The sequence below is a fragment of the Panicum virgatum genome, chromosome 1N (genome assembly GCF_016808335.1).
Source record: "Panicum virgatum strain AP13 chromosome 1N, P.virgatum_v5, whole genome shotgun sequence".
Taxonomy (NCBI): domain Eukaryota; kingdom Viridiplantae; phylum Streptophyta; class Magnoliopsida; order Poales; family Poaceae; genus Panicum; species Panicum virgatum.
This window is the reverse complement of record NC_053145.1, coordinates 59,109,426-59,135,232: the sequence shown is the minus strand read 5'-3', so window position 1 is coordinate 59,135,232 and position 25,807 is coordinate 59,109,426. Positions and strand designations below refer to the sequence as shown.

General features: G+C 45.8%; 2 protein-coding genes across 2 annotated transcripts; both read right to left on the bottom strand.

The window, feature by feature from the left end:
* Positions 1–736: 736 nt before the first annotated feature.
* Positions 737–6,200, bottom strand: LOC120657083 (26S rRNA (cytosine-C(5))-methyltransferase NOP2B-like). Its single transcript, XM_039935337.1, has 17 exons — positions 5,722–6,200; positions 5,356–5,516; positions 5,215–5,278; positions 4,876–5,009; positions 4,642–4,725; positions 4,345–4,419; positions 4,188–4,259; positions 4,020–4,093; positions 3,758–3,810; positions 3,509–3,618; positions 3,095–3,163; positions 2,933–3,007; positions 2,552–2,644; positions 2,403–2,482; positions 2,230–2,329; positions 1,185–1,675; positions 737–1,070 (listed from the first exon to the last, which is right to left on the bottom strand). Exons 1-17 carry the CDS (start codon positions 6,110–6,112, stop codon positions 1,031–1,033), a joined length of 2,166 nt encoding a protein of 721 aa, XP_039791271.1. The 5' UTR covers positions 6,113–6,200; the 3' UTR covers positions 737–1,030.
* Positions 6,201–6,822: 622 nt separating this feature from the next.
* Positions 6,823–24,834, bottom strand: LOC120657082 (nucleotide-sugar uncharacterized transporter 2-like). The gene is made up of 7 exons (XM_039935336.1): positions 24,529–24,834; positions 23,175–23,326; positions 22,876–23,084; positions 22,689–22,782; positions 22,305–22,471; positions 8,068–8,238; positions 6,823–7,416 (listed from the first exon to the last, which is right to left on the bottom strand). Exons 1-7 carry the CDS (start codon positions 24,662–24,664, stop codon positions 7,137–7,139), a joined length of 1,209 nt encoding a protein of 402 aa, XP_039791270.1. The 5' UTR covers positions 24,665–24,834; the 3' UTR covers positions 6,823–7,136.
* Positions 24,835–25,807: the final 973 nt, after the last annotated feature.

Sequence of the window (25,807 nt, the reverse complement as noted above, 5' to 3'; positions counted from 1 at the left end):
TGAAGTCATATAAGGTTGCAAAGAGCCCCGGCCTTCTTTTCCATCAAGGAAACCCTGCAGGAAGCTAATAGGCTGCCAAAGGTCATGTTTAGTCATATAAGTAGAGAGCAAAATGTTATTGCCCACGATCTTGCCCAGCTAGCTAGACGGCTAAATCATAGTGCGGTCTGGAGGGGTCGTGTTCCGGTGTGTGTGGAACATCATGTATCTAAAGACTTGACTATCATATCAGGTTAATATAGCTCTCTACTTCCGCAAAAAAAAAAGAGTAGTTTCTCGCTCTCTTCGTCTCCCTGTCCGTCACCGCCCCCCCCCCCCCCCCCCCCCCCCCCCCCCCCCCGCACCTCCCTGGCTCCCTCTCTCGTTTGTTCTTCCGTTCCTTCACGTGCTCAGCAAGTTAGCACCTCTGTGTTCGGGATGGCGTGATCGCCGCACGCAGCCGCCAAGTAGAGCGCCGGCGAGGTCCGCACCGCCAACGCCTGAGCTGGCAAAGGAGCTGCTGTGTGACTGTAAGCAAGAGTGTGACTGTCAGACTAGCTACTTCATAAACCCCCGATGCAACGCCGACGCGTCGTTCCTCGACCAGAATGTCAGACTAGCTACTTCATAAACCCCGGCGTTCAGAAGCAGATCTCTGCTAGAAAAATTTCGGGAAAAAATTTACATAAACACATAACAAGTACTCGAAACCAAATGCTTTCACCTAATAACACATCATAGAGCCAACTTTTCGGCGTGATGCGACCCACTCAAGCAGCAGGATTGACTCGGCTTACATAGCATTCAGCACGATAATTTACTTCAGTTTCCATGCCAGATGGCAGATCTCACTCATGACTCATTGCAGATAAAAAGATGCCTACCCGTGCATTGAATCAAGATTGAAAATAACAAATTACAATCGCTACTTCGTACATCAAAACTTGCCATGGAAGCAAACTTGTGCTCCCTCAAAATTTTAGTGTATGCAGTTTCTGTTGGCTTGTATAGCACATCAAATTTCACTAGGATATGATTTTCCAAATCTGTTTCATAATTTCCTCCTCTTGTCAGACTTCTTTCCAGCTTCCCTGCAAGTTAAATGCCAATCGCATATGAAATTTTTTTTTGGGAAAAACACTGATACAAAGTGAAGAAGAAAAAAATGTCTAGGAAGTATAAAAAAAAATGCATGCTTGTCTTACCAGTCTCGCCTCAACTTGAATTGCCACTTCTTTTTCCGCTTCTTGTCACTCACTGGTTTTTTCTCTTTTATGCCCGAGGTGCTCTTGGGGTCCAATTTCTTGGTTCTATCAGAAGCAATCTTCCTTTTGGGGCCTTTCTTTTTGTTTTGCACAAGGTGCACTTCTTTCCCATCTCCATTTGTTTCTGTTTTTTCAGGGCCATCAGTTTCCATTGCATCCTTCTTATGGTTCTCAGGATGCTTTGCTGGCCTGTCAGGTACACCTTTAGTCGCTTTTGCGACGCTTGTTCCTTTATTAGTCTTAAACTTAGTATCTTTATGATTTTTCATCGGTACAGCTTTCTCATCTTTATCAGGAACACCTTTCTCTTGTTCGTCAAGAACAGCTTTCTTGTCTTCATCATCCCCAGTAAGATCAGCCCTCTCAGCTGCACTATCAGATGCTTTTGACGACTCAGCCATCATCGGAATTGTATTGCTCAACTTTTTCAGCTGTATGAAATGGCATAACACCGTCACAAAAAAATCCAGATTAAGCATTTCACATTAGGATATATTCACAAAATACTGCCATCGGTACTATTTACTTTCTGTTCAGGGTATGGAGTCTCCCCTATGCACAACTTTTGCATTACTTTCCCAAAATACATATTAACAACATTCATAAAATCAGAATATGATAGAATATACTTTGGGATGATTCTATCAATGTAATCTCCATGCGTGGAATTTAAATATTTTCTGTACTATGGCGCTCAAAGTCCTAAAAAGTGACTCATTATATATCAGGAGTACCAATTTGAGTCCATGTGATAGACTAGACTCGGTGCATTTAACCAATCACCAATCCAACATGCATGTGGCAGTTGAATTGATTGCCAAGATAATACACCTAATAGAAAAGATATTTGAACCAGAATGTTCCAATTCCAACTCACTAGCTTTGCAATCTATAAATGGGAACAAAATTCAAGAGGTCAAACAAGCTAGCTCATGCTTCAAAAATGATTATAATTTATCCTGGAAAGCACTAAAATAGAAAGTACCTTAGCCACAAAAAATCCATCCATATTGTTGACATGAGGATAAAACCTTCTTGTTTTGTCTAACGAAGTATGAAACCGATGCTCCCGGTACCGAATGAATCTAAAAGATAAATAGAAAAACATAAGAAACTAACCAAAACATTATTTGTTGGTGAAATGTGAAATTGTCATACCCTGGGCGTCCAAAATCCAACCCGCAAGGCACAAGCTTTACGTTTCTCTTTTTAAGTGCGTAGTCTATCACTGCCTCGTTCTGGAAGAGTGGAGAGACTCAGGAACACAAGTGGAATCAGCATCGACCAAACAGGAGAAATTTGCATACCTCCGGGATCATTATTGAACAAGTTGAATAAACAATGTAACCACCAGTTTTGGAGTTGGCATCAACCAAATCAATAGCAGCAAGCAGCAATTGCTGCAAAACAAGGCAATCAGTTAGTATAGTAAAATGAAAGGTCAATCAAAAATCTCATTGTTTATCAGCTTCTATACCTCTGTAATGTAACAATCACAAAGGTTTAAGGCCCAAAATATATGCAAGCAGGGCTATGAATTAGGCACATAGTAGGTGAGTATTATCTTTCCTTCTTTTTTTAATTAGATGTTACTGGGTCGAGGTTCAATTAGATAAACATAAATAGGTAAGTCTTTGTCAAATTACAGGCAGGTATTCACACAAGATTTCATAGAGTAAAGAATTAACCTTCTGAACAAAGGCACAGTTCCTGATGTCTTCAATGTCCTTTGATGTTTTTATTTGTGGATCCTTCCAAATGGTCTGCAGAAAAAAGAGTCATATGTTCAAGCGATATTAACAAAGAGAACATATTTATCAAGCAGCTTACATGAATTTGATCATACTAACCCCAGTTCCTGTGCAGGGAGCATCCAGCAATACTCTGTCAACCGAATTTATCCCGAGAACTTTAGGTAACTGTAAGAACATCAATGTGTCATTGAATGATATTTTCATTGGGGACATGATATGTCCAACTGAAACATTACAAACTACCAGGACTACAAAGATATTATGTTTAATCGAAAATTATGAAATATTAGCTGTGTTTCCCTGTATAAACAACAGTGACATGCAACAGGTTTTAAAATTCAGTATTAGCTTCCTAGAAATAATGATTCATCTAGGTTGTCACAGTTGACAACTCCAGCAAATTATGACACTATATTTATCGCACAAAAATAGTGGATTACAGTATTTTGGCAAAAGTAAGAATCTAAAGGAGTTAAGCACCCAGGGATAGTAGACATATTATCTTCTTACCTCTTTACCATCATAGTTACAAACTATGGTATTTGTCACACCCATGCGATGGATGTTTCCCAACAGTCCATGCAACCTTTTCTCATTGAACTCATTTGCATAGATGATTCCTGTATATGAGATATGACAAAAGCAGTAGCTTTATTTAATTTATTATTTGTGCTGCGCATCAAAACCAGCTAGCCAAAATTACTCTATAGGAGTGATCAGTTGATCACATAGTATTCGAGTCAGGTTCCATGAACTAACCAGTATTCTTCATAAGAGCACCAATGTAAGTAGTCTTGCCACCGGGTGCAGCACTGTAAACATGAAAATAATCAATTCTCATTATTGGATATGACAGCATAACCTATAAGACTAATTCCTTAAGAATATTTCAATCGAAGACTAATCTGAAACAAGTACAATATCTTAGGATTGTAGCATGGCAAGGCTTATAGTTACAGATGTTAAATTTGATTTCATAAGAGAAATAAACTCTTGCCAAAGAAAAAGGTAAACATCTTACGCCATATCAACAATTCGCTCCTTCTCCTGGGGAGCAAGTGCCATCACTGGTAAGAAAGAACTAGCACCTTGTTTCTGTAAGACCATATTATTAGTACGAAGAACAATAAATGATAGAAATAACAAACAAAATATCTCAACATAATGAAAAGGTAGAGAGAGGGGCTACCATGTAATGTCCAGCCATATATTCAGTTGTTGCACCCGCAGAAATGGTGGAGTCATAGACAACTAATCCTACCTGCCATTTTCAACAGAAGGGAAGTTGAAAGGTTTTTGTGGTTTACAATTATTATGATTCAGGGGAAACATTAATTGAAGTATACCTTTGACCATTTGCCTATCGGGTCCAGATTAAACCCTCTTGGTATAAGAGCAGCAGCAAGATCTCTCCTCCTGGTCTGCAAAATGCGAATATTGCCAATATAACTTAAATAAAGCAACAACAAAGCCTCCAAGTGGGTAGGCCACCAATAACTTCAATAAATAAGGTACATGGTAAAGTTTTATCAAGATAAGCATAGTCTAGGGAGATATGAAGCAAATGGACAACAACGGTAAGCCATTAACTGTTTGATACTGGTACCATTCATGCATTTTCAGATTGACCACAGGCAGTATACCTTTAACGTATTTGTTCGCAAGCACTCAGGTGGTCTTTTCTCAAAAGCTTCCAGCAACTCAATAAGCTCGACAGCAGGAAACATCTGCATGGTTGTTGTAGGACATATGTTAACTACTAGAACTGCGCTAATTCGTGATCAATTCTGAAAAAGCATGTCAAACACCAAATTTGCAACAACTATATTGAGCAACTAGACAGCTACACAAACATATCTTAAAGACATAGAGCTGACCTCAATCAATGCTTCAACAAGAAAATCATTATATCCATAGTATGACATGATGTCAGTTTTGAGCTGATTGATGTAATCTTTTCGTGGGACATCTTTCTGCCTCAGCTTGTTGAAGTTTGAGAGCACTCGGACAACTAGAAAAGAAAATCAGTACATACGAAATCAGTCAGGAAGGTTAAGAGACTGTTGTCCATCAAGAATTCAAAATATCATCTCAATGTGCAGAGGATAATAGTCCTAAACACCCTGGATTTTACCACTCTGACAGTGGGAGGGTGGTAAATAAAAAGTAGAAATCCGTGAAACCTGGTAAATACAAAGGGTGTTAGAGGAACGCACTTTCTGATATCCTCCTTTTGAGATTTGGTAGGTTAGGTGGTAAATGCGCTTCTTCCTCCAGTTCCTGCAGCAAGTTAAGCAATGGTATAAGTCCTCAAGGCAACTAACACTGGAAAAAAGAGAATGGGAAAGACAATCAACCTCGGCAGTTGGTAATCTGAACTCATCAGATTCTGATCTTATGTTTATTTTAAGATCCTCAGCTGCATCTATTTCTGCCTTCAGCCTCTGCTCATCAATTGCTCGTGACTTGGCCTCGAGGTCATCTGACTCATCTGACTCCACTCCAGAGTCACCACCCTCTGTGGACCCAGCACATTGTGATCAGTAGAACGATTAGCAAGGTGCAAATTCCAGCATTACAGTTGTATGTGTGTATGCACAAGCTCAGCTCACACGAAGGAATTCTACGAAATACTGGATTGATGGTGAAATTTGAAACTGCTGAAGCTAATTTAATTCAGTGCATGTGCAATGTCTAATAACCAAGTGATCTGAGCAAATTACCGCTTCCTTCGTCGCTATCAGCGAGGAAGTCGTCCGCAAGGGGGTCGTCATCGCTATCATCATCTCCCTCCTCCTCCTCTTCATCCTCTTCCCCCTCGTCGCCGCTGCCGCTGCTGGAGCCACCGTCAGCATCGGCGTCCGAGCCTGAGAGCTCATCGGCCTCAGCGTCCGACCCAGAGAGCTCCTCGGCGTCGGAATCGGAGGGGATGTCGAGGTCGGAGTCCTCCTCCTGGAGCTGCTGCTGCTCCGTATCTGAGTCGTCGTCGGACTCGAGAAGCATCTGCTTCTTGGGCACCCTCTTCGCCGCCTTCGGTGGGGGCGCCGCCTTGCTCCCCTTCTTCCCCGCGGGCGCCGGCGGCGGCTGTAGCTTGCTCTTCGGCCCCTTCGCCATGGAGACTATCGGGTAGCTGCGTTGGGACAGGGGGCGTGCGAATGGGGGAGACGGGGAGCGGAGAAGAAAACCCTAAAACCCTAGCCGCGAGAGGAGAAGGGGAGGAAAGCCGGACGTTATAGCCCTGGGCCTGGGCGAGAGCAGCCAGAAGTGGCGCTTCGGTTGGGCTGGACCTTTAAGGACCAGTAGACACTCAATGGGCCTCCGCGGCCTTGCGGGGGAGCTCAGCAGCCATCCATCCAGCGCAGCTGGGCTTTGGGCTGTTTTCTTGCCGCGCTGCAGTTCTCTCCGGCAAAATTGGCAGACAATTCGTCGGAGCTGCATCATTGTAAACCGGTGGTCGACGTCAAGGAAGAAGGAACAGAGACGCATTTGAAATTCCCAAAGATCACTGGGAGATCAGGTGTAGATTGGCATGAATTGCTGCACGAATGTTTTTTTTTTGAAATAAAGGCAAGAGCACTGCCATATCATATAAGAAGAAGACGCATTTGAAATTCCTAAAGATCACTTGGAGATCAGGTGTACATTGGCATGAATTGCTGCACGAATGTATTTTTTTTAATTAAAGGCAAGAGCACTGCCACATCATATAAGAAGAAGAAGTATTCGTACATAACCCGCCAAAGCGAATACCATCACCACACAGACAACACACACAAACAACGCACACGACAAAACACTACACCGCCACAAATCTGGGAGAGGAGTCAAAAGAAACCACCCGCGAACGCTGCACGAATGTCAAAGGGTACAAATTAGGAGCAGCTAGTACCTCTCAACTCTCAACTGTCCAGCAAAGCAGCATCCATCATTCACACTTGGACCCCCAGCACCAGCAGTGACCCTACCTCCTTGCCACTAATGTATAGCATTAGACGACAATCCGTAAACCATCAAGAATGATACTACATGTTCTTTTATGTACAATGGATTCGGTCACCGACCGATTACAACAAACAGAGATTAACCGAGCACACGGATCAGGGCGGTGACGAAATCACCTACATGACAGTTTCCCAACCTAAACGTTATCTTCTTGTTCTGAATCCGCGCTATCATTGTCTGCAGCGACTTTAGGCTTCGCCATGAAGGAGTTCTGTCTCGACGGCGCTTTCTTGCCGCTGGTCGCCGAGTCTTTCTTCAGACCCAGGTAGGTGTAGAACGACATGCCGCCGAGCGCGACCACAGCTCCGCAGATGCTGGTGATCCCAGGGTCGGAGCCGAAGATCAGGTAGCCGGAGAGCATGATGACGATGGTCTTGAACTGGCCCAGCACAACGTGGGACAAAGCTGACGTCGCACTGAAGCAGTACAAAATGAATTAGTCACTTGTGGACCTAATATCACCTAGATGGCATCATGGTTACATGGCCAAGGACGACATGATTTTGCGGCATCGATTTCCTTATCTCCTGATGGAAAAGGTTGCAAGTTAATTGATCCTTAGTTTTTTCAATTTGTTTGTGATGGCGCAGTTGCCAATACCCGTACAGTGGAAAAGTCTTATTGAAAATTGATGCTTTTTGCAGGTTGATGGTGACGATTTTAGGAAAGAAAGGCATGTTTTAAGTTTCTTTCTTCCAAGAATAATGTGTTTCTGAGTAAACCCAAAAGAACTTAATGTAAATTATTGATACAAGCTACAATCAGTAGTAGATTCTTTTTGGGTTGAAGTACGAAGAAATTAAGTGGGAAGATTTGCAAATTTTATTAAGTCATTGCTCGAAAAAAATTATTAAGTCATTTTTATAAGCCACTATCCAACCAAGAAGCCAAAACTGCTAGGTACATTTTGCCTAGGGAAAACAAGCGGCCACGCATATTTTTGTCTACTTCTATTTGTGCATCAGCAATTAGCCAATTACATTCGTCCAGTATTGACTTGTCAAAACTTGGATGAAGAAATGGCAATTCGAGTGAAATATGCAAAATAAAGCAATGGCATAACTCACCCGAGTGCCAAAGCACCAGACCACTGAAGAAGGAAACCAAACAGCGCAGAGATGATAATAGCACAGCTGTTTCTGAAATTCCAACTGAACAACAACAAACCCGGGGGATCCAACAAAGGCATCAATGTCAATAAGAAAAATATCGTAATTGGAGTAGTCTTCCACATCAGCCTGGATCAATAATGTACGATCTTAGTTACAGGAAAACTGTAACAATCCAAAAATTAGAGATTTAATAAAAATCAAATCTTACACGTGGCCCCCACATGTCAGTCTCTCCCTCCCCTCTCCCATACTTCTTCCTGTGCTGCACGTCGCAGTAATGGCGGTCTCCCGAAGCTCCCCGCCGTGCGTGTCGTCGTGGAGCCCGATCCCGGTTTCCCGGCCGTCGGTGACGCCGCCAAGTCGCCCACGACGTCTCCCGAGCTCGCCACCTGCCTTCACTCTCGTTCACGCTCCCGTTCCTCTCTTTCTCCTCCCTGCGTTCGCCATGAACGGCTCTTGAAGCTCCTCGCATTCGTCGGACCGATTCGCGAGCTCCGCTCCACGAATTCCAAATCCACTTCACCCAAAGCTCCTCCACCTCTCTAGCGACCTTCCCAACCCCTTCAATCCTAGCCACGACCCCTGCTTCATCGGAAATCGGAGGTTTCCCGGCCGCCAGCCATTAAAGCCGCTCGGAGCTCTGGTCGCCGTCGAACTCCCTCATCCGACCATCGTTTTCGTCGCTTGACGGCTCAAATCGACCCTAGGTGAGCCACTGGTGCTCATGCTCTCCACGTTCCTCCGCGTTCGCGAGGTTTCCACGCGCGTTCCACGCCATGCCGCCGCCGGCCGCCGTGCTTGCCGCCGCCGTACGCCGCGGACCACGCTGCGCGCCGCCCCCGCCACCCTTGCGCGCGCACCAGCGCAGCCCGACACCACTGGTGCTCACCGCGCCGCTCCGCCGCCGCTAGGGCGCCGCCGCCGCCGGCACAAGGGCGCCGCCGCTTCCCCTGTTTCGCGCCGCCGTTAGGGCGCCGCAGCCGCTGGCCACCCCGCCGCTCTGGGTCGCGCACGCGGGCCCCACGGCGCTGCTGTAGCCGCGCCGCCGCGCGTGCCGCCGCCGGTCAGCCGCTGCCGCGGGCCGCTCGGCCTGGCGCCTGCGCGCCGCCGCACGCCACGGCGCGTGCGCTGCCGGATGGGGAAGAAACCCCTCCCACTGACCAGTGGGGCCCGCTGGTCAGTGGGGTAAAAGGGGGGGATTTTATTTATTTTGTGTTTAATTCGGCTGTGAATTGTAAATTCCGTATAAATTCAAGGAAAAATGCGAAAAATATGAAATAAATTTTGTTGGATTTGTTAGAGTAAGATCTATAGAGGAAAAATATCCACAGTGGCAAAATGACCTTTTTACCCCTACAAAAATTTAGATTGTGTTTAGTATTGCTTAATTAGTTTCTCTAGATCTATTAATCTAAAAATTGTGAAATTTTTGAAGTAGCTTACTTTAAACATGAGTGATCCACCATAAAATTTTCATACACATAGGACCTAGTTTAGTATATGAATATAATATGTAACCCAAACTTAATTATGTGTATAGGTATAATAATATTTATTTTACATGTAGATTTTTATGCAAATTATAAGAGGCAAATAATAATGTCTTTGTTAGTCATATTTCGTTTTATAATAAATCATGCTCTAATTGATAATTTAGCTTTTAATTGTTCCTAGCACTTAGGGTTAAAGTTATTTATCACTATATTTGTATCCTTTTATGTAAATTGTTAATTTGTTAATGTTTATCTTCTAATGGCAAATTCATGATTGCTTTTACTCATTGTCTCATATGCATGCATATAGAATCCGCGACCGAGGAAGTCGTATACGAGGTGATCGCGGAGCCGCAGGAGCAGACGGAGCCAGCCCCGCAGGCGTTTCGTGACGACCCGGCCCAAGGCCCAGTGGACACTAGCTCTGAGCAGCAGCCCACAGGCAAGCCCCGGTGCATGTCCTAGTATTTTAAAATTATGACATCCATATATGTTACTATTACTTATGCATTACGTTTTAGGAGTTGATTTGAAACCTAGTTGCATGATCCGTAGTTCCTTGAGTTGTACTAGTATGTATAGGGCGATAGTAACGCTATGCTTAATAAGTATCGATAGAAGTCGGGTGACTGCTTGTCACTCGCGAGGTATAGGATGTTTAGAAGACGAGTAATTTCCAGTTACTCGCGAGATATAAAGTTATATGTATAGTTATGTTACAGTATCTGAGTTATTGAAAGTGATATGGAATTGTGAGACCGGGCGGAGAGTGATGATGTTTAGGTATGGCAGCAGGACAGGGTTCCTGGTTGTCTTAGCTCCGCCTGTGTCGATCAAGGACCGGTCGTTGTGGCAGTGCTGATCGGGGATTGAATTGTACTAACCGCATGCCGGGAGTAGGAGGTAGTCGAAACCGGTAAGCCGAGTACTGCCTTGTTTCGAAAGTACAGAACTTCATCACCACCCCTTAGGGCGAGTCGGGTAGTCGCGGAGAATTGGGATGCATATGTTTACTTTTGGTGGTCTCTCGTTGAGCCCGGCTGACTATATGTAGGTGGGGCGGTTCTGTAGTTCGGGGCGGGGAGGGGAATGGTTGGTTTGTATTGTCCGACGGGGCAAATACGTGCCGTGTTGGTTAGGTCCACCTTGCAAGGTTAAATCGGATCGATTCGCCGTGTCTCGCGGTTATGAGGGCCTTGATCTCTTTGTCGCCACGTAGAAATGTATTAGAAATATTAGTGATACATGATGGAACTATTTCGAATTGTTATTGTAATGCTCCAACATGATTGTTTTAGTTAGGCCAACATTAGATGAGAGTCTTTCTACATAGAATATGAGGCTAAAACATTGAAAGTAAGGATTTAATTATAGATGCTTTTTCTGCAAAACAACTATGAGCCAGAAAGCCGTACATGTCTAGATATAGGGGCTATGTATACCCCTGGTCGGGTAAGCCTTGCTGAGTATTAGAATACTCAGGGTTTGTTGCCACCATTATTATTTCAGGACCCCAAGATGTAGACTTCTGCCCGTGTTGTGCTAAATTTATACAGCTGGGCGCGGATGGTTGGGAGGTAGCCGGATCAGATGCTTAGTCATTGCTAGTTTCCAAATCACACACCGTGGGCTGAGTGTGTGATTCGATACGGCACTTCGTGTAATATAGACGTCAGGTTTCTATATTGGTCTTGTTTTAAAATAAAGTTGCTCTTGTATATTACATGTGTAATTAAACCAGGTCTGTAGAACTTAGTGTACTCCACTCAGTGTTGTAATCGTATTTATATGTACTCGTCATATTTGTACTGCCTGCGCTCACCTTCGCGTGGGACTACTGGTGTTTGTTTCGATCGGAATGTCGGTTTCGAAAGGACTGTCAAATTAAACCGTTAAACCAAATGTGCCTGATGTGTTCAAATGATGGCCATTTAGCTTAACTTGAGTTTTAATTTGGCGGTTCTGTCACAGCTGGTATCAGAGCCGAAATACACCAGGGGTGGTACGGATGTGACTATTTTCTAGACTTTCAAAATTAAAAACGAATTTCTGGGGTATGAGGAAAGTCGTTTCAGTCGCGCTTTACGATGAAATCCGTATTAAGCCCTATATAGTATTTGGTTATTTATAAATTGGTGGCAATATTTATATTCACTGACTTCCAGCACATTTCTTTCGGTTAAACCTTAATTTCTTGCACAACCCTTACTTAATATTGTAACGACGCACCTACGCTGAGGTAAGCAAGGTGAGCATTCTTGGTAGTCCTTAGAATAGCCCACGTGTTTCATACGTGCGCGGGTCCCGTATGATGAGCATACGAGGAGGTGATAAGGCTCCATTCAAATGAGCCTGTCGCTATCTGCCGCCTGATATGGAGTGCGGACTTCCCACCGTGTGATTGCAATCACGGCCATCTCGTAAGGCAATGTTACGAGATGTAAATCTGTCATGCGATTGGTTATGACCGTGTACCTTGGGACACGTTTACCCTTGGGTGTCCCGTAAGGCGATTTGTACGGGAAGTGAATACGTTGCCTCGGTAACGTATGCAACGCTGTCCATGCAGTGTTAAACGCATGGGCGCCATCTCTATAGTGGATGGTGATGTATGTGTGAATATGTGGGCAACTGCATATGCGTTACCCATGTGGCGTAGGACACATGGGGGCCGTTCGTGTGTGCTGGCACGAAGGGTCCAGTCGTGGATATATGCATATATCTGTATATCATGTGCTTTCTGCAGGTACACTAACAAACGAACGCGTAAGTTAAGGCGTGTAGAAATCGATTATATAATTGAGAGCGTATGTTGCCACCGAAAGCTCACGTATATTGCCCTATTATTGTCGGCAAATTTTGTTGGAAGGGCGACGTAGGACGATCATGCATAATACCATTCATTGCATTATAATAGTGGGTTAGTGAGTGATTTGGGTTGTGAACTTTTGTTGGAAGTTTGAAATTAAAAGAGTTTTGTTTTTCCAGAGTGTTGTAAGTATTTACCGTTTTATAAGTTATGAGTTTGTATTTTCTTTTGGGAATGTTCCTTACCGCTGTCGGCGTTTTTCGCAGATGGCAGCCTTGTCGGACTTCCACTTTGACGAGGACGGGTGGGTGCGTTCCACTTGTCTTCACCGTGAGGGCCTTCCCGTGTTGCTGTGGGAGGTGCTCCAGGAGTTTGGCCACACCGAGCCTCCCCAGTACTACGGTCGCGTGTCTTCCGAGGGGGCCATCTCTGGTTGGGAGGCTCGCCTGCGAGTTCCGGCACGCCTCGGTCTCTTTCCGTCAGACCCTTGGGAGGTGCACACTGAGGGTGCTGAGATTTTGAGCGTCTGGGATCGTGCAGCTGCGATGGCTATTACCCAGTTTTGTGAGCAGGAGCCCATTTTTGCGAGTTACTCTGCTTCGACGGTTGGTTTTCCTGTCAGAGTGACTTCTGAGTACTCGAGGCAGCGGTTCTCTCTTCTGTTGGACTCTACTCTTCCAGGCCACGTCCCAGCTTTGGCCAGGATCGCCCGCTACGCCGCCGGTATGTTGGGGGTGTGCGACCAGTTTAGGAGTGAGAACACACTCTACCGGCAGGGACTCCGGACAGCCCACGCTACAGCACAGGAGCAGACTCAGCAGATCTTAGGACAGAGCCAGCAGCTCGCAGAGCAGAGTCAGCAGGTAGTGGGGTTGGCACAGCAGTTCTGGGAGCAGGAGCAGAGGATAGTTGAGCAGGCTCAGCAGATTTTGGAGCAGTCACAGCAGCTAGAGGAGCAGTCACAGCAGCTAGCGGAGCAGACAGAGCAGCTAGCGGAGCAGGCTCAGCAGATTGAGGAGTTGACTGAGCAGGTGGACGACCAGGAGGCTCTAGCTGACCACTTGCAGGACGCGCTTCAGGTTGCACTAGGGAACGTGCACCAGTTGCAGCTTCAGCAGCAGCAGGCCGCAGCCCCACCTGAGCCACCACCTCAGGTGTCAGGTGTTGAGTCAGGAGTTGGGCCTCAGGAGATGTCTGATGCAGCGAGTTCCGTCGGTCAGAACGACGTTCCACCTCAGGCAGGGTCCACAGCCATCTTAGTGAACGAGCAGAACGTGGGACGCCTGCAGGAGGAGCTACGCGCGCGTGGGATCGAGGTTGAGCGTGTCTTTGAGTACCAGCCGCCGCGTTGAGTAGTTGGACTTTGGATGTAGTTAGGGTTGACATAGTATTGTAGTTTGGTAAATGTATGAGAGACAACTAGATCTTGTAGTATGATAGAATAACTCTGATGTAAGATAGGACGATGGTTTGTATATGTTTGGACTGAGTTTGTAGGTGTGTAATCCCATTGTAAAATATCATTTTAGCGTTCGACTTATGGTAATTCCGAAGTTTAGTACGTAAAAATTCGTGAAGACAGTCCATGCGGTAAACGCGCGTTATACAAAAGTTGTAGAGTATTCCGATAACCACTCACTTGCAAAAGTTATGAATTTTTGGACGTATAGTTTGGGATATACTGTCAAATTTATACCGCGAAGATTTGTGATATTGAGATTTTGTTGGGGCCTATTTTGTATTCACTAGTTGATGCAAAAATGGTTTTACCTCCCTCATGCATGATCCAGTTATTCTTATTCCCATTTTGGGCCATAAAAGTGGCGATACAATTGTTGAGTTATTTAATCGGTGTTCTAAATTCAGCATTTTTCATGAATTGAATATTAGTTGCTATCATGATTATTTAATTTAATCAAGGTATTGGGACTAATCAATTCATGATTAATTGCAGAATGCCGAACACCGATAATGACTCCTCTGCGCCCAATAGTGCTAATGCGCTGCCACCGCCTCCCAATTTGGTTGAGGCAATCGCGGCCATGTTGACTGGGCGCGATGAACAGACGGAGCTGCTCCGTCAGCTCGTTCATCAGGGTGCTGCACCGCGGCATGGAAATCATAATCATCACCAGCCGCCTGTCCCTGGGTATCAGGAGTTCTTGGGCACTCAGCCACCGCTTTTCCATAAGGCGGATGAGCCACTGGAAGCTGACAGTTGGCTCCGGACCATTGAGTCCAAGTTCACTCTATATCAGTATGATGACAATGACAAGGCATCATTTGCAGCTCAGCAGCTCAGAGGTCCTGCACGTACGTGGTGGGATAATCACGTAGCTATGTTCCCTGCTGGCACTCGGTTTTCTTGGGATGAGTTCAAGGAAGCTTTCAGGGCACATCATATCCCTGCAGGGGTGATTCGCAGGAAGCTCAATGAGTTTTTGGCTCTTAAACAGGGCAATAATACTGTGACGCAATACGCGCAAGCCTTCAACACCTTGTCTCAATATGCTGGATATCATGTGGAAACAGATGAAAAGAAACAAGCATGTTTCAGGCAGGGGCTTAGCAGCAAGCTCCAGGAGCGCTTGATCATGTTCAAATTCAACACTTTTAGTGAGCTGGTCAATGGGGCTATCACTCAAGAGGACGCCCGTATAGCTCACCAAGCAGAGAAAAAGAGGAAGGCACCGGTGGGTGGATCTTCTAGTCAAGCAAACCAGAGGTTTCGTATAATTCAGACCGGACCCCCTCGTGCACCTTATCAGCATCGGCCGGTGTACCGACCAGTACAGTATCAGGCCACATATCGGCCTCCACAACAGCAGTCGGGTTATCGGCCAACACAGTACCAGTCGGGATATAGACCACATCAGTACCCACAGCCTCAAGGGGTAGCCAGATCTCCGGTGCCTCAGCAGAATGTGCAGAAGACGTGGGTGCAGCCGCAGGGTGTACGCCCTAATTTTCCTCCCTGTTACAACTGTGGTCAAGTTGGTCATTTTGCACGTGAATGCCCTATGCCACCTAAACAAGTTCAGGGTTCTAATCAGCACAATCAGAAGCCGAAAGTGGCTCATTTCAAGCCAGGACGCGTGCATTATACCACGCTAGAGGATGTTCCTGAGGGAGCTCAAGTGATGGCGGGTATGTTTTCAGTTCATAATCACCCTGTTACCATATTATTTGATTCGGGTGCATCACACACATTTATTAGTAAAGAGTGTGCTATGAGACTTGGGTTGGAGATAGAAAGCATGGCGATATCATACAATATTCATTCACCCGGAGGGCCATTAATAACGAATCAAACTGCTAAACAAGTACCTTTGCAGCTCCAAGAAAAAGTTTTTACCACTCATTTGATCTTGTTACCAGCTCAGAGAGTGGATATTATACTTGGCATGAATTGGATGAAATTACACGGAGTTCTATTGGACACTCTTTCGCAAACTGTGCACATCAATTCTACCACCCATGGTTCTATGGCCTTGCATCTCATGAACCATGCGTCTTTAACTCATACGGTGAATCAGGTTAAGGCCAAAAGTCTGGTTGAAATACCAGTGGTGTGTGAATACCCGGATGTTTTTCCGGATGACTTACCAGGCATGCCACCTGACCGTAAGATAGAGTTTGCCATTGAATTGCAACCGGGAACGGCACCAATTGCTAGAAGACCTTATCGTATGCCACCCAATGAGTTAGCAGAACTAAAGAAGCAATTGCAGGAGTTGCTTGATAAGGGTTATATCCGTCCTAGCACTTCACCTTGGGGCTGTCCAGCGCTCTTTGTTAAAAAGAAAGATCAAAGCCTCAGGTTGTGTGTGGACTATCGGCCTTTGAATGCTGTCACTATCAAAAATAAATATCCACTTCCCCGAATTGATATTTTGTTTGATCAGTTAGTCGGGGCCAAGGTATTCTCCAAAATTGATCTTCGATCGGGCTATCATCAAATAAAGATTAGGCTCGAAGATATCCCAAAGACGGCTTTCTCCACACGATATGGGCTTTATGAATACCTCGTTATGTCATTTGGATTGACGAATGCCCCGGCTCATTTCATGTATCTCATGAACTCGGTGTTTATGCCCGAGTTAGATAAGTTTGTCGTGGTTTTCATTGACGACATTCTTATATATTCCAAGAATGAAGAAGAACATGCTGAGCATCTTCGCATTGTTCTCCAGCGTCTTCGGGAACACAAGTTGTATGCCAAATTCACCAAGTGTGAGTTTTGGCTAAAGGAGGTTCCATTTCTGGGTCATGTCATATCAGAGAATGGAATTTCTGTTGACCCTAGTAAAATCCAAGATGTTTTGAATTGGGAAGCACCTACATCTGTTCCGGAAATTCGGAGTTTTCTTGGGCTAGCAGGATATTACCGGCGGTTTGTTCCGGATTTTTCAAAAATTGCTAAGCCCATGACTGAGTTGCTCAAGAAAGGGGTGAAATTTAATTGGAACGATAAATGTGATCAGGCTTTTCTGACCTTGAGGAAACTATTGACATCTGCCCCTGTTTTAGCCCAACCTGATATTACTCGAACCTTTGATGTATATTGTGATGCATCAGGTACGGGTTTAGGTTGTGTCCTCATGCAAGACCGTCGAGTAATTGCTTATGCTTCCAGAGCACTCCGGCGACATGAGGAAAATTATGCCACTCATGATTTAGAACTAGCAGCAGTGGTTCATGCTTTGAAGATCTGGCGTCATTATCTTCTGGGCAATCCTGTTCATATATATACGGACCATAAAAGTCTCAAGTATATTTTCACCCAGAATGAGCTAAATCTACGTCAAAGGCGATGGTTGGAATTGATTAAGGATTATGATTTGGAGATTCATTATCACCCGGGTAAGGCCAATGTGGTTGCAGATGCTTTAAGCCGCAAGGCTCAGTGCAACTGCCTGTCTATTGTGCCTTTCAATGAGACCCTTTGTTATGAACTGGAAAAGTTAAACTTGGGGATCATCACACAAGGCAGTCTTGATAATTTAGTCCTTTCACCAACTCTTCGAGATCGGATTATTTCTGCTCAAAAACATAATGTCGGGATGGAAAAGATTCGCCAAAGACTTACAGAAAATGACCCGAGGGTGAATTGTTTTCATTTAGATGAGGCTGGAATTCTATGGTTCAAGGATCGTTTGGTGGTACCTAAAGATTTAGAGCTCCGAAAACAAATCTTTGATGAAGCTCATCTCTCTAGGTATTCTATCCACCCGGGCAGTAATAAAATGTATCAAGATTTGAAGCAACGATTTTGGTGGACGAGAATGAAACGGGAAATTGCTAAATATGTGTCTGAATGTGACACCTGTAGAAGGGTCAAAGCGAGCCATTTGAAAGCAGCAGGTCCTCTTCAGCCTTTGAGTATTCCATCCTGGAAATGGGAGGACATCAGTATGGATTTCATAGTCGGCTTACCCAAAACTTCCAAGGGGTATGACTCGATATGGGTTATTGTGGATCGCCTCACCAAGTCGGCCCATTTTCTACCGGTAAAGACCACACATACAGCGAAACAATACGCTCAGCTGTATATGGACCGTATTGTGAGTCTTCATGGGATTCCAAAGACAATTATTTCGGACCGGGGCACTCAGTTCATTGCCCGGTTCTGGGAGCACTTTCACGCCGCTCTGGGCACTCAACTGATCCGTAGTTCGGCCTATCATCCTCAGACAGATGGTCAGACAGAGAGAATTAACCAGATTCTGGAGGATATGCTTAGAGCATGTGCACTCACCTACAGTCAGAAGTGGGATGAATCTCTACCCTTAGCTGAGTTCGCTTATAATAATAGCTATCAAGAGAGCATCAGGATGGCTCCTTTTGAGGCATTATATGGACGAAGGTGTAGAACTCCATTGAATTGGTCAGAAGCCGGTGAAAGAAATGTATTCGGCCCTGATATGGTCAGTGAGGCAGAAGAACAAGTCCGGGTTATACAGGAGAACTTAAAGATAGCCCAATCCAGGCAGAAAAGCTATGCGGACAAGAAACGTCAATCGATCTCATTCCAAGTGGGGGATCATGCCTATTTACGGGTATCTCCAATGAGAGGAGTCCAACGGTTCGGTGTGAAGGGAAAGCTCGCCCCTCGCTTTGTTGGGCCTTTTCCTATCATTGAACAATGTGGGCCAGTAGCATATCGCTTGGAACTTCCTGCCCAATTATCCGCAGTTCATAATATATTCCATGTCTCCCAGCTCAGGAAATGCCTCCGTGTTCCAGACAAGATAATGGACATAGAAAAGTTACAAGTGGAGCCCGATCTTGTCTATCCAGAGCATCCAGTGAAAATTGTTGATCACAAGACTCGGGTCACTCGAAATCAAACCAGCAATTTCTATAAGGTACAATGGAGTAATCACTCAGAGCGAGAAGCTACCTGGGAAACGGAGGAATTTGTTCAATCCAAATGTCCTGAGTTGCTCCAATTATATCAAGGTATATGATTTTCCGACTTCCTTTCAATTCGGCACTTTTCTCCTAAATCTCGGGACGAGATTTCTTTTAGGGGGAAGGATTGTAACAATCCAAAAATTAGAGATTTAATAAAAATCAAATCTTACACGTGGCCCCCACATGTCAGTCTCTCCCTCCCCTCTCCCATACTTCTTCCTGTGCTGCACGTCGCAGTAATGGCGGTCTCCCGAAGCTCCCCGCCGTGCGTGTCGTCGTGGAGCCCGATCCCGGTTTCCCGGCCGTCGGTGACGCCGCCAAGTCGCCCACGACGTCTCCCGAGCTCACCACCTGCCTTCACTCTCGTTCACGCTCCCGTTCCTCTCTTTCTCCTCCCTGCGTTCGCCATGAACGGCTCTTGAAGCTCCTCGCATTCGTCGGACCGATTCGCGAGCTCCGCTCCACGAATTCCAAATCCACTTCACCCAAAGCTCCTCCACCTCTCTAGCGACCTTCCCAACCCCTTCAATCCTAGCCACGACCCCTGCTTCATCGGAAATCGGAGGTTTCCCGGCCGCCAGCCATTAAAGCCGCTCGGAGCTCTGGTCGCCGTCGAACTCCCTCATCCGACCATCGTTTTCGTCGCTTGACGGCTCAAATCGACCCTAGGTGAGCCACTGGTGCTCATGCTCTCCACGTTCCTCCGCGTTCGCGAGGTTTCCACGCGCGTTCCACGCCATGCCGCCGCCGGCCGCCGTGCTTGCCGCCGCCGTACGCCGCGGACCACGCTGCGCGCCGCCCCCGCCACCCTTGCGCGCGCACCAGCGCAGCCCGACACCACTGGTGCTCACCGCGCCGCTCCGCCGCCGCTAGGGCGCCGCCGCCGCCGGCACAAGGGCACCGCCGCTTCCCCTGTTTCGCGCCGCCATTAGGGCGCCGCAGCCGCTGGCCACCCCGCCGCTCTGGGTCGCGCACGCAGGCCCCACGGCGCTGCTGTAGCCGCGCCGCCGCGCGTGCCGCCGCCGGTCAGCCGCTGCCGCGGGCCGCTCGGCCTGGCGCCTGCGCGCCGCCGCACGCCACGGCGCGTGCGCTGCCGGATGGGGAAGAAACCCCTCCCACTGACCAGTGGGGCCCGCTGGTCAGTGGGGTAAAAGGGGGGGATTTTATTTATTTTGTGTTTAATTCGGCTGTGAATTGTAAATTCCGTATAAATTCAAGGAAAAATGCGAAAAATATGAAATAAATTTTGTTGGATTTGTTAGAGTAAGATCTATAGAGGAAAAATATCCACAGTGGCAAAATGACCTTTTTACCCCTACAAAAATTTAGATTGTGTTTAGTATTGCTTAATTAGTTTCTCTAGATCTATTAATCTAAAAATTGTGAAATTTTTGAAGTAGCTTACTTTAAACATGAGTGATCTACCATAAAATTTTCATACACATAGGACCTAGTTTAGTATATGAATATAATATGTAACCCAAACTTAATTATGTGTATAGGTATAATAATATTTATTTTACATGTAGATTTTTATGCAAATTATAAGAGGCAAATAATAATGTCTTTGTTAGTCATATTTCGTTTTATAATAAATCATGCTCTAATTGATAATTTAGCTTTTAATTGTTCCTAGCACTTAGGGTTAAAGTTATTTATCACTATATTTGTATCCTTTTATGTAAATTGTTAATTTGTTAATGTTTATCTTCTAATGGCAAATTCATGATTGCTTTTACTCATTGTCTCATATGCATGCATATAGAATCCGCGACCGAGGAAGTCGTATACGAGGTGATCGCGGAGCCGCAGGAGCAGACGGAGCCAGCCCCGCAGGCGTTTCGTGACGACCCGGCCCAAGGCCCAGTGGACACTAGCTCTGAGCAGCAGCCCACAGGCAAGCCCCGGTGCATGTCCTAGTATTTTAAAATTATGACATCCATATATGTTACTATTACTTATGCATTACGTTTTAGGAGTTGATTTGAAACCTAGTTGCATGATCCGTAGTTCCTTGAGTTGTACTAGTATGTATAGGGCGATAGTAACGCTATGCTTAATAAGTATCGATAGAAGTCGGGTGACTGCTTGTCACTCGCGAGGTATAGGATGTTTAGAAGACGAGTAATTTCCAGTTACTCGCGAGATATAAAGTTATATGTATAGTTATGTTACAGTATCTGAGTTATTGAAAGTGATATGGAATTGTGAGACCGGGCGGAGAGTGATGATGTTTAGGTATGGCAGCAGGACAGGGTTCCTGGTTGTCTTAGCTCCGCCTGTGTCGATCAAGGACCGGTCGTTGTGGCAGTGCTGATCGGGGATTGAATTGTACTAACCGCATGCCGGGAGTAGGAGGTAGTCGAAACCGGTAAGCCGAGTACTGCCTTGTTTCGAAAGTACAGAACTTCATCACCACCCCTTAGGGCGAGTCGGGTAGTCGCGGAGAATTGGGATGCATATGTTTACTTTTGGTGGTCTCTCGTTGAGCCCGGCTGACTATATGTAGGTGGGGCGGTTCTGTAGTTCGGGGCGGGGAGGGGAATGGTTGGTTTGTATTGTCCGACGGGGCAAATACGTGCCGTGTTGGTTAGGTCCACCTTGCAAGGTTAAATCGGATCGATTCGCCGTGTCTCGCGGTTATGAGGGCCTTGATCTCTTTGTCGCCACGTAGAAATGTATTAGAAATATTAGTGATACATGATGGAACTATTTCGAATTGTTATTGTAATGCTCCAACATGATTGTTTTAGTTAGGCCAACATTAGATGAGAGTCTTTCTACATAGAATATGAGGCTAAAACATTGAAAGTAAGGATTTAATTATAGATGCTTTTTCTGCAAAACAACTATGAGCCAGAAAGCCGTACATGTCTAGATATAGGGGCTATGTATACCCCTGGTCGGGTAAGCCTTGCTGAGTATTAGAATACTCAGGGTTTGTTGCCACCATTATTATTTCAGGACCCCAAGATGTAGACTTCTGCCCGTGTTGTGCTAAATTTATACAGCTGGGCGCGGATGGTTGGGAGGTGGCCGGATCAGATGCTTAGTCATTGCTAGTTTCCAAATCACACACCGTGGGCTGAGTGTGTGATTCGATACGGCACTTCGTGTAATATAGACGTCAGGTTTCTATATTGGTCTTGTTTTAAAATAAAGTTGCTCTTGTATATTACATGTGTAATTAAACCAGGTCTGTAGAACTTAGTGTACTCCACTCAGTGTTGTAATCGTATTTATATGTACTCGTCATATTTGTACTGCCTGCGCTCACCTTCGCGTGGGACTACTGGTGTTTGTTTCGATCGGAATGTCGGTTTCGAAAGGACTGTCAAATTAAACCGTTAAACCAAATGTGCCTGATGTGTTCAAATGATGGCCATTTAGCTTAACTTGAGTTTTAATTTGGCGGTTCTGTCACAAAAACTAAGCAAATAATCTGAGTAAAGGGAAGAAAAGGCAGAACTAACGCGAGGGCGGTCCAATTTCCACTTTGTTGCAAACTTGACCAAAAGATCTTATTCACAGCACTAGGGACAATCCATGCTAATGCTACACAAGCGCCAAAGAAGTTGAACTCTAAATCGGTAACTGTTGCTACAGCCACTCCAAATGATACAACTGCCAGTGTGATAGCCTGCAATATTAGAAAAATCAGTTAGGAATCCCATAAGCAAATACACCCACACAGGTTGTGTGAATGGTCATCCGGTAGAGGGAGGAAAAAGCATGCGCTCTGCAATTTATTATATAATCTTTCAACTTTATGCTTGCTTATTGGAGACATCAGTTATTCTGGGACCATGTTAGATTAAAAAAAAAATGTGAAACACATTTTGTTGCATCAAACATACCTTCTGAGTGGAAACCTTCTTCTGGGAAAGCATGAATTCTGCTACCACAATTGTTGGGGTTACAGCAATCTTAGCCATTTGATAGAAACCTACACTGAATAGCAAAAATACTGAGTATGCATGGAACCAATATTAAAATACTTCGCAACTATACCTCACTGTAACTTTCAAATAGAATCGGGTTTACCTATTATGCTTCAAGCTCAGGTTGGCCAGCCCAGTGGAGAGGGACATTACAGCACCCAAAGCAAATATAGATGAGAAAGGAGTGGATTTCGACGGCGGGGCGACAGGTAACAAGGAAAATGTCTTAAGAGTGGCCATTAGAACAAATGCGACTGCATAATGAATTAACGAAAGCGCAATCGGGAACTTAAATCCAACACTCCCCATCACCTGCAAGACAATAGATAACCCGTAAAACTACTTGAAAGCTAACAATGGCACGGCATAAGTACAATCACTTATCTTGAGAAAAAGCCATACCATTTTGTTTGCCATGATGATCCCAACAGCAACAGCGAAATTGAATGTCAATGAAACACTTGGTCCACAAAATCGCATCTGCTGGCGTTTAGCGCTTTCTGAACTATGCATTTCATTGTACAAGGAGCTCCGCAACTCCTCTAGTGCCCGGCCTGGTAAATTCAACAGTATGTCTCACAATTCAGTCACTCACACTAAATCAGTATTCATAGACATCATAATATAAAAACATGGTCAAGATTGTCTTGAACAGATTAAGATTTTCTTTTAATAACATAAAGGGCTATTTAGTATCAAAAAGGAGAAAAAGAAACTTTTTGGTACCATGAGCCGCAGACAGCATATAAGCACAGAGCCAGATTATGGTCCTTACTTTTATGGGACATAAGTTCTAGTCACCGATTGATGCCAGTATTTTATGGGAAAAGTATCCATGTTTCCTAAACCATTACTACAAGGCAAGCAATGAGTCCGTATTTCCGGCGTGTCAGATAGACGAGTTCGCATGCCAAACACTGATGCTGTCTGTCCTTCCTGCAGGAAAAACCCATTCATCGTGTTGCGGACTTCAGGGGAGTGACAGCAGAAGTTCAGCTGATTAGTGAACATGTGGCAGCAGAAGTTGGAAGCAACAGAGGGGACAAACTATGAGATACAGATCAGTATGGCATGTCCTAGTTCCTTGTCCTATCGATAACAACCATGGAATATGATGAGTCATCGAAGAAGTGTATTGGGATCTATGGGAGAAAGGGAAACACACAACGAGGAAGAAAGTATTCAGCTATGCCTAAATGAAACATACATAGCAAATGAAGTTCTTCAAATCCCAAACATGGTAGGAATCTGAAACAAGAAAACATCACTCGGGCACGTATGGCACTGAAAAAAGGGCATCGACTATGATGCCGACGAACCCGGCGTTCGAATTGAAGAATCCAAACAGAACATGCCGAGCAACACCTTTGCCGTTCGCAGGGAACGATAGGAAAAAGGGAGCATCTTTCATGCCATTTCCCGCACCAAAATCTCCAAAAGGTGGCAACAGCTCTGAGCAAATCGAGCGAGTAAGGCGGTAACTGCAAATGCAAAAAAAGCGGGAGCAGTTTTTACACGGCATTTCACCAAATCGCACCAAACCAACAACCTAAATGATCTCTTCGGATGCGGAGAAAAGGGACAGGGAAACCGAATTGGCACGAACACCAACGGCGAAGAACCAAGGAAGAATTTTTCCCCCTTCCCTATCAACCCAACAAACCCACCAAAACCGCGGAAATGATTCTGAAAATTATAAAACGAAGAGGAAGAAGAAGAAGACGACGACGACGATGGAGATGCGAATTGAAGAAACCTGTCTCGCCGGCGTCGCTGTCCTTGCGCTTGATGAACCTCCTCCCGCCGCCGGCGAGCACGGCCTCCCACACGCCCATGGCCGTCACCGCCATCACCTCCGACGCGTCGGCGCGCCACCACCGCATCTTCATCATCCCGCCCGCCCGCCGGCCTTTCCCCTCCACCGCCTCCCGGTCGCGGTAGAGAGAAGAAGAGGGGGGATTGCAAGTTTGCAACCAGACGCCAAGAACAGCAACAGCAGCAGCAGCGCCACTAGCACACCACGAGCGGGGGCAGAGAGAGAGAGGCCAGGAGCGGGTGGTGCCTGCGCGGGCGCGCGCGGGCGGTACCTGCCGTGCCGGGCTATTTTAAGCGCGCGCCCTGCCTCGTTTTAGCCGGGCCCGTTGTGCCGCCGTGGTGCGCTCGGGCGGGCCGGTGGTGGCGGGCGAGGTGGCGCTCGCGAGGGGACGGAGGCGGGTTAGTGGCCGTGCCGTCGTGGGCTTTCAGGTGGGTGGTTGCTCGCTCGGTCGCCCCTGCTTCTGCTCGCAGGATTCCAGGAGCGTCGGCCCTGATGGTTAGTTTCAGTTTTTTTTTTTGAAAAGAAGTTTCAGAAATTATTCAGAGTGAGATTTTGCCAGAAACAAAAAATGTTTTAATTGGGAAAAATTGGTGATTAGATAATTTCCGTTAGGACAAAGTGCACTGTTCACCAAAGCATGCAAGTAGGTCCATGGCTTGGCTTGCACGTAGTACAAAGCGACGCATTCATTCCGGCGTACCATGGCCGTAGAAAAAGGGAAACGGATCTCGGACCTTCTTGGACCCGCGATAAAGATCGTGCACGATGGCTTTGCTTTGCCTACAGCTCTATCGCAACGGCCATTTAGTGTGGCCGTAGCAGTAGGATCGTAGGGGTTTACTACCAGACGTGACGAGGCAGAATATGAATTCGGCTGCGAAATGCATCGAGATCGCGGCTAGCTTTCGTAGACCGTGACGTCGAGTAGTTTCTACGACAAGTAGCTGCTGCTGAGCAGCTTCTAGGTCACTTGGTGCCCGCCTCCATGGACCATGGCGGCTGGCATTTCCATGGGGAGGCATCAGTCATCACCGTCTCATCGGCCAAAATCGTGCGGCGCGGCCGGGGAAGGGAACAAGCAAGTGCGACTGGTCTGGGAGTGAGTTGCCTTTCTGAATCATGCAGCGGGCCGAAAACAGCGGTGTTTCCTTTGCTTGATATATACTGGCTCGACCCAAATCATTCAAGCACGGCCCAGTAAAAACGATACGGCAGCGTC

Excerpts from the sequence above, each read along its gene's own strand:
- LOC120657083 (XM_039935337.1), bottom strand. The coding sequence starts at position 6,112 with ATGGCGAAGGGGCCGAAGAGCAAGCTACAGCCGCCGCCGGCGCCCGCG. Across the intron at positions 5,517-5,721 it reads TGATAGCGACGAAGGAAGCG|AGGGTGGTGACTCTGGAGTG; the intron begins GTAATTTGCTCA and ends CTGGGTCCACAG. Across the intron at positions 4,420-4,641 it reads TGCGAACAAATACGTTAAAG|ACCAGGAGGAGAGATCTTGC; the intron begins GTATACTGCCTG and ends CGCATTTTGCAG.
- LOC120657082 (XM_039935336.1), bottom strand. The coding sequence starts at position 24,664 with ATGATGAAGATGCGGTGGTGGCGCGCCGACGCGTCGGAGGTGATGGCG. Across the intron at positions 23,327-24,528 it reads CAGCGACGCCGGCGAGACAG|GCCGGGCACTAGAGGAGTTG; the intron begins GTTTCTTCAATT and ends TGAATTTACCAG. Across the intron at positions 22,472-22,688 it reads AGAAGGTTTCCACTCAGAAG|GCTATCACACTGGCAGTTGT; the intron begins GTATGTTTGATG and ends CTAATATTGCAG.